The following is an 8,192-nucleotide window of genomic DNA, read 5'->3' on the forward strand; positions in this document are numbered from 1 at the left end:
GGGGGGGGGGGGTAAAGCCAGACTGACACTGGCCGTCGAGGCTTGGTAGCAGTCCTGTAATCCCAGTACTCAGGAGGTTGAGGCAGAAGGATTGCCTTAAATTTTAGGTCAGTCTGGGATACAGTGAAACCTGAAACCGTGGGTCAATAGTTTGGTCCCCGCCCCTCGTGAATGGAAATGATGGCCCACATCTGCAACCCCAGCACATTGGACACGTGAGTTTAGGTTCGTCTATGACATGACTATATGAAAGTCCCAGTAAAAGATGCACTGAAACAAAAATGAGGGTAGTCGTGCGCAGTCTTGCTTTATTGACAAGGCAGAGCTCTGACATACCAAGAACCTGGATTACTGTGTATTTTCTGCGGAAGCGTAAACTTCTGGGTTTGCTGATAGCTTCCATCATAGTCTTGGGTTCTTAGGGTCGGTGCATTGGTTCTGCTTCAGTCTCCTAGCCACAAAAGCAGACCTTGTGGCAGCTAAACTCAGTCGGGGTGAGTGTGGGCAGAGGCTCCCTCAATATGCACAGCCTTCCTGAAGTGCCTGCTGCCCTTTTCCTGCACCTAACTATCTCAGGGAAAAAACCGGGTTCAGTGTCAGCTTCCTGTCCCGGAGAACCGGAAGCAAACGCTTGTCTCCTTCGGCGCGTGCGCAGCCTGGCGGGATCCGTACCTTCAGTCGTCCTGGGCTCTGCTTGAGCCTCTCAAATCCTGTTTTGTGTGACGTCATCCGTTGCTCAAGTTTCAAGACATTCTGGAGCTGCGGAGGGCGTGGAAGAGGACTTTTGGTGCAGGCCTCAAGCCCCGCAGGTCAGCCTAGTCCTTTAAAAGCACCTGGCACGAGTACGGATCCCGAGACCACAGTGATTTGTGATTCCTATCGAAGAGAGCAACAGGGGAGTGGTTCAAACCTCGCTGCTGACTGGGAACAGACCTTGTAGACGAGCCCTTGTTACAATCAAAACCGTCCGCCTTCCAACCGCAAGTTTTAACCTCTGTAAGGTTCGAGCCGGATCCATGGCGGCGGAGCATCTGCCAGCAGAGAGAGCACAGTCGCTCCTTTCTGCCCTGCAGCACGAGGAAGAGCCGCAGAAACCCAACTATGCTCTCAGACATACCCTTGCAGGGCACTCGGCGGCCGTATCATCAGTTAAATTTAGTCCTAATGGCGAATGGCTAGCAAGTTCTGCAGCTGATGCACTAATTATAATTTGGGGAGCTTATGATGGGAAATGTAAGAAAACACTCTGCGGTCATAGACTGGAAATATCAGATGTTTCCTGGTCTTCAGATTCTAGTCGTCTCGTTTCAGCCTCAGACGATAAGACTCTAAAGGTATGGGATATGAAATCTGGAAAATGTTTGAAAACACTGAAGGGGCACAGCGATTTCGTCTTCTGCTGTGATTTCAATCCACCATCCAACCTCATCGTTTCAGGATCTTTTGATGAGAGTGTGAAAATATGGGAAGTGAAAACCGGAAAGTGCCTCAAGACTTTGTCTGCTCATTCGGACCCCATTTCTGCCGTAAATTTTAATTGTAATGGATCCTTGATAGTGTCCGGGAGCTATGATGGTCTTTGCAGAATTTGGGATGCTGCATCAGGCCAGTGTTTAAGAACACTTGCTGATGAAGGTAACCCTCCAGTGTCTTTTGTAAAATTTTCTCCAAATGGTAAATACATTCTCACTGCAACTTTGGACAATACTCTTAAACTGTGGGATTACAGCAGGGGCAGATGCCTGAAGACATACACTGGTCACAAGAATGAGAAATACTGTATATTTGCCAATTTCTCTGTTACTGGTAGAAAGTGGGTTGTGTCTGGTTCAGAGGACAACATGGTTTACATCTGGAACCTTCAGACTAAAGAGATTGTACAGAGGTTACAAGGTCACACAGATGTTGTGATCTCAGCAGCCTGTCACCCTACAGAAAACATCATTGCATCAGCAGCATTAGAAAATGACAAGACAATTAAAGTGTGGTCGAGTGACTGCTGAAGCCTGGCAGGCGATGAGGAAAGCCAAGTTAGACAAAATCCAAAGGATAGTCTCTCTGGAATCCAGCAAAGCTAAACAAATTGTCCTTGTTTGAGTCTGAGACATTTTAATTTGCAAAATGAAACCCCTATAAAAACAAGTGTAGGACCCAGGGCTTATGAGTCCTAATCTCAAGGCTTAGGTCTTGAGATCGTGTCTCATTCTCTTTCAATAGCTTTCCCAGAGAGGGAAGCTTTTTGGAATTATCTGGAAAGGTGACACAACAGGATGACCGAGGGGAGGAGGGATGTGTAGCCTCTGGTTTGGGAGGTCATTAAGGGCAGTGTCATTAGGGAGGTAATGAGAGGATTGGAGACGTTTTACATGTCACTTGCATATTTTTGGTGTTATTCTACATGATGGGGCATCAAATTGCCAAATTGATCTGTCAAGTTGGGGGACAATAAATCACGGTCCGGTTTGTTCTATAAACTATCCAACACATACACAGTGCTTTTTGATGATAAATTTGCAAGTGGCAAAAAATCCAAGTGTTTGATACCTAAAGTGAAGCAAAGGCAGAAAGTACATATAGCTACTAGACAGCATTAGGACCATTAGATTCTGAAGCCATAGGCAGTGTTCCATTGTAAATGTGTCTCATTAAGTTCCTAGACAGCATTAGGACCATTAGATTCTGAAGCCATAGGCAGTGTTCCATTGTAAATGTGTGTCTCATTAAGTTCCTAGACAGCATTAGGACCATTAGATTCTGAAGCTGTAGGCAATGCTCCATTGTAAATGTGTGTCTCATTAAGTTCCCAGACAGTGGCATGTGATACGTTTAAAGTCACAGCTGTTAACTCTGAGAACTATCGTGTCTGGTGGTCCTAATGACAAGTCTTCTGTTAGCACTAGAGAGACATGTGAGAGTCAGTGAAGTTTACAGCAAAAACTACCTGAATGCCAGACACCTTGGTAGTATAATAAGGACAGGTTAATGAAGACACTGCTACAAGTGCTTACTCTCCAATACTAACAAGTACAGGCATGGCATTTCCCTAAGTACAAAGTGTAATTCCCTCAGAGTGGGAAAGGGACTAATTGGGAGCCAAGCCATGAACTAGGAATTAGCAGTTGGCCCCCAGCAAGTCCAGGATGAATGATAAGCTACTCATGCCTTTGCCAGGACATTCTGCCTACTGGCTTGCCGGACCATTCAGTGCATGGTCTGGCTTCTTTCGAGGCTCTGGGGAGCCTGGCTTCACAAAAGCTCCCTGGCATCTTATCCTGTCAGACATGGTATACAGAAGAGAAACCTACAAGACTCCTGTCTCAGAGGATAGATCACCTTTGGTAGGTGAGTAGAAGCTAGATAATGTACCTGATACTCCAAAGAGATAATATTAAATTTGAAATCATTTGCCTCTTTTTCACTTTGCAAAGTGGGGAGGCTAAGTTTTACTTGGACCAAAGCAACAAGACACAGACAAGTCATTCTTTAAGAAAATTTATTTGTTCCTCTACAGCAGAAATAGGGAAGTGGAATATGTCTGTGCAAAATGCATGTCTGCAAAGTGGGTCTCAGATCACATCCTTTTTAAAGCAGGCTTCTTGTTGCAACCTTACTCCTGGGTTTTCCAAATCCAGCACAAACAATTCTAGTCTGTTTTGGCCTTCATAGCTGCCTCCTCTCTCAGGCGGGCTTTCCTTTCGAGGTTCAAACTTGTTAAAGACTCATGTCTTTTCATAGCCTAAAAGGAAACACATTCGAGGAGATGATGGCACGTTTGGAAGGCTATTCTCTCCTTGTGCTGAGAACCGTAGGCTAACTGTAGCACAGGCTAGGAGTGGTCAGCTGCCTGGACACTAGACAGTTATGCCCTCTACACACCTTCCACCCCCTTTCTGACTTGAGAACCCAACAGCCCATCCAAGGAAATGCACAGCTCCCCCTCCTCTGCACATACGGGCCCCTCCTGCAATCCCGTGTCTTCCTTACATCCTTCCCTTCTCTCTCTCTCTCTTTTTTTTAAATTTTCGAGACAGGGTTTCTCTGTGTAGCCCTGGCTGTCCTGGAACTCATTCTGTAGACCCAGGCTGGCCTTGAATTCAGAAATCCGCTTGCCTCTGTCTCCCAAGTGCTGGGATTAAAGGTGTGTGCCACCACCGCCCAGTCAAATCTTCCTTCCTTCCCTTCTCTTAGAATATACAACACTTCATCTCCATTTCTCTCTTCTCCTTTCTGCTTCTCTAACTCGTGTATACTTTCCTGTCTTTCTAGCCCTTTCTTCTTTAAACAAAACATGCAGCTTTGGGAATCCCATTATGCTTTACCCCTGATATCTTCTAGATTTATCCCGGAACTCCACCCTTTCAAAGCAGCTGGTAGCAGAGGAGCACCCTCCATTTCTCTGGCTTCCCTCAATGGGAACTGTTCAGCTTGTATGAAGCTTACATAATTAGACCAGTGCTTATGTCAAGTATGTGAATCTAGCAGCCTGAGAAGCTGGGATTTCCTGACTTGTGTTACTTCACATGTGAAGAATTTGGTGGGAGGAAAAACAGATGGGAAGCAAATGTCAATGGTAAGGACAAAGCATGATGGTAACTAACTTATCTCTTCTAAGTGACCTTAGCTCAAAGGCTTTTCATTCTAGCACAGCCTTGGAAAGTGCTGGAGGACATCCCAGGGGAATTTGCTTCTGGAGATCTTTAATGTCAGTCAGCCATTTCTTAGAGTTCTAGAAATCCATGTGCCCGTGCACAGGCTTCTAAAGGTTTCAGTCTGAGAACCATGAATGCGAGGTCAGAGGTCAAATGGGGAGATGGGAAAAGTGAAATAGGACAAGCTCACTTTCAAGAGAACGTCACCCAGGTCAGTACCCTTGGCTCTTTGTGCTCCTCTGAGGCCGGACTGAAATGGCTAGTGCTTTTATGTGACTGCAGTGCGCAGAGTCACCAGCTCACTTCCATTTTACTCTGGAGTTGCTCAGGATAAGGTCAGTTGACAAGTTCTTCCTTAGAAGTGTCTTTTAAATATGGACTGTGTGAAAGCTATAACAGAATTAGACATGACATTCAAAGTATGCGTTTGAGTTTAAAAGGACACATACACTCTAGATTTTACTTATTTTTATTTTGTGTGTATAGATATTTACCTGTCTGTATGTATGTACACATATGTGCATGGTACCTGTGAAGGCCAGAATAGGGTGCCAGGTTCCCAGGAACTGGAGTTACAGGTGGTTGTAAGCTGCCATGTGGGTGCTGGGGAACTGAACCTGGGTACACTCTACAAGGACGAAAGAGGTCCTAACCACTGAGCAATCTCTCCAGCCTCCAGAGTAACTAGATCTTAATAACAAGATGGTTTCATAGGGCATTTGGTAACATGCAAAATTAGATCTAAAGTTTTTTCTTTCTTTCTTTTTTTCTTTTAAAAATTTTAAGTTTTTGTCTTTACTTACTATGTGAGTTTTGGAAAGTACATGCATGGCTTTGGGCAAGGTGCCTATACTAACCTTGAAACATTATTATTTATTGTGTGAATGTGCAGGCACACATGTGCTATGGTGCACGTGGAGCATCCAGGATGAGTCTTAGGAGTTGTGTCTCTCCTACCAGCTGAAGAGACTGAACCTATGTCATCAGGCCGCTGCCTGCTGAGCTCTCTCTCCAGCCCACTGCTAAAGCCCCCTAAGCTACAGTTTCCTCCTCTTGTGGTAGCATCTATCTAGCAAAGCTGTTGTGAGGTGCACATGAAGACACCACTCAGAAGAGCCTGGAGTGCAGTCAGCATTCAGTCAGTAAACTAATACAAAGTATTCTTAGAGCCAGTAAATTAATACGATGTATTCTCCTTCTCAGAGCAGATGTAGCAGCCAATCACCACTTTCCTCCATCTTTGGGGAAAGCATGGTGACGCAGAGAGGAACCCATGCTCACCTTCTTGCCCTCAATAACCATATAGATGCATCCTGCCACCGTCAGGGCAATCATTAGATAGCTGACCTTCACCCGGAGCTTGTTCTTTGCAGCATCAAGCATCTCAAACCTAGTAACAGAACGAGACAACAGTATTAACCCTTCTCTTTCGGACCCTGTAGCAGGATCAAACACTGTGCTGCATCACAACTTTTTCTATTTACAGACAGTGATATAAACAGAATGTAAACAGTAACGTCCATAAATAGAAAAAAGAAGCTAGGTCCTAGGGACCTCATAGCACCTTGGAAGGGGTGGACCAAGTTCACAACTATTTTTTGGTTGTTCTTAGAGACAGGGTTTTTCTTGCTTTATAGCCCAGTCTGGCCTTGAACTCATTTGTCTCTCAAAATCTCTGCTATGAACTTAAGTTACAGCAAAAACATAGTTCAGAAAGAAAACAAATGTGGAGGAGTTAATATCCTTTTTGTACTCCAGTTTTTCACTTTTGGGGGGAGTGGAGGCTTGAGACAGGACTGTCCTGGAATTCACTCTGGAGACCAGATCTGCCTTCCTCTGCCTTTCCACCTGGCTCTTCTTCCCCTATGTGTACAGGTGTTTTGTCTGCATGTATGCCTGTGTACCATATCCCTGCAGTGTCAGAGGAGGCCAGAACAGGGTCCTGGATTTGGATCCCCTAGGATCAGAGTTACACAAGGTTGTAAGCCATATGTAGGTTCTGGAAATTGAACTTCCATTTGGGGAAAGAGTGGCCAGTGCTCTTAACCACAGCCATCTCTGCATCCCCGATTACTCTGATTTTGGATTTGGGGTTGGGGGGAGGTTAGAAATTATGTTATCAATTCAAAGTCTTTCCATACTTATCAACTCATCTAAAAGTGCATTTCATAACAAAACTCATATTTTCTGGGAATAATGGCACAAGCCTTGAACCCAAGCAGAGGCAGCAGCTTTGGGAGTTCAAGGACAACCTGTTCTACATAGCAAATTCTAGGACTGCCAGGGCTACACAGAGACCCTGTCTCGAACAAAACAAAACACACCTTAGGCTTTCTTTCAAATAATGCACTAAATCGTTATTTTTTTCCAGCCCCTAACCTAGCTGTCTTGAATCAGGAGCAGACCTGCGACTGCCTGGCCAGTGAAACAATCCCTTACCAATGGCCCCTTAATGTTAATCTTGTCATGAAGGCTTTCCCAAAACTGAATGGCAGTGGAGCCTGTGTTCTTTGGCAAATACCCAGAAAGTAGCTTTTATAACCTGTTTTTCAACTGCTGAACTACATGCCTTAACAGACAATTTCTCAGGCAAAAACAACAAGACCTAATGTACAAGAGTCTCAGGAGAAGGCTGGTGTACAAGATGGCTCATAGGTAAAGGTTCCTGAATTGGATTCCCAGGACCATATGGTAGAAGGGACTTGTGTAAGTTGTCTAACTTTGACACAAGTGGTGTGTCACAATCACCACCCAAGACACTAAATAAATACTTGTAAATTAAAATAAAATGAGAGAAGGCCAGTTATCTTTGTGAGTCTCAAGGATGGCAGTGGGTTGTGGCTCTCTTGCCATATGGTACCTAGAAGAACCTCAAGACAGGACACATGAAGTCCAAGTGGGATCTCCTAGCAGGCGTGATACTACCCATCAATAATGGGACTGGGATGCTTTTTATGTCCTTCCCTAAGAGTAATGGCTTGCAAATATTGCCGTTGAGGAGACCCAGGTGGGAGAAGGGCCCTGAACACACACATAATGTGATGTAAGAGCTGGGACCTGGGATGCAGAATTGTCATGGAGCTCTCCAGGCACTGAAGCTGGGCCTGCAGGATGGAAGGAACCAGGGACAAATTCTAAACACAGTGAATGCTTTAACTGCTTAACTAAAATCATTGGAGATCCCACCAGCCACAAAAACAAACAAGAAACAAAAACATTTTTAACAGGTGTGGTTATCTGAATTAGAATGTCTTCCCACAGTCTAGAGCAAATTAAATACTTGGTTGACCTGGCCCAGCAGGCTGCTCTTCCCTGATAGGTTCCTAAGGGGGAGGAGTGAGGATGAGGAAATAAAGAAGACAGAAAGTCAGGACCAGGCGACCTACCTTGCATAAGCTGATGGCTTATGCCAAGCAAGTTTATTAAGAAGTACAGAATCTTAAGAGTATGTGAGAAGGGTGGCAGGGGGATGGGACAGTCAGTAAAAGCTATCACACAATGGGAGGAAGTCAGCAAGAAGCTACTCAAGCAATGCTGCACGAA

General features: G+C 44.9%; 2 protein-coding genes across 2 annotated transcripts in view; one reads left to right on the forward strand and one right to left on the reverse strand.

Moving 5' to 3' along the window:
• Positions 1-656: 656 nt before the first annotated feature.
• Positions 657-2,154, forward strand: Wdr5b (WD repeat domain 5B). Its single transcript, XM_031363797.1, has one exon. It carries the CDS (start codon positions 1,017-1,019, stop codon positions 2,001-2,003), a length of 987 nt encoding a protein of 328 aa, XP_031219657.1. The 5' UTR covers positions 657-1,016; the 3' UTR covers positions 2,004-2,154.
• A 1,322-nt stretch (positions 2,155-3,476) lies between these two features.
• Positions 3,477-8,192, reverse strand: part of Fam162a (family with sequence similarity 162 member A) — a 29,683-nt gene continuing 24,967 nt past the window's right edge. Inside the window, exons 4-5 of the mRNA XM_031363798.1 lie at positions 5,931-6,039; positions 3,477-3,736 (exon numbers count right to left, since the gene is read on the reverse strand). Coding sequence (XP_031219658.1) covers positions 3,644-3,736; positions 5,931-6,039 — 202 coding nt within the window. The 3' untranslated portion in view covers positions 3,477-3,643. The remainder of the gene's footprint in view (positions 3,737-5,930; positions 6,040-8,192) is intronic.

This window comes from Mastomys coucha, unplaced genomic scaffold, assembly GCF_008632895.1.
Source record: "Mastomys coucha isolate ucsf_1 unplaced genomic scaffold, UCSF_Mcou_1 pScaffold12, whole genome shotgun sequence".
Lineage (NCBI taxonomy): Eukaryota > Metazoa > Chordata > Mammalia > Rodentia > Muridae > Mastomys > Mastomys coucha.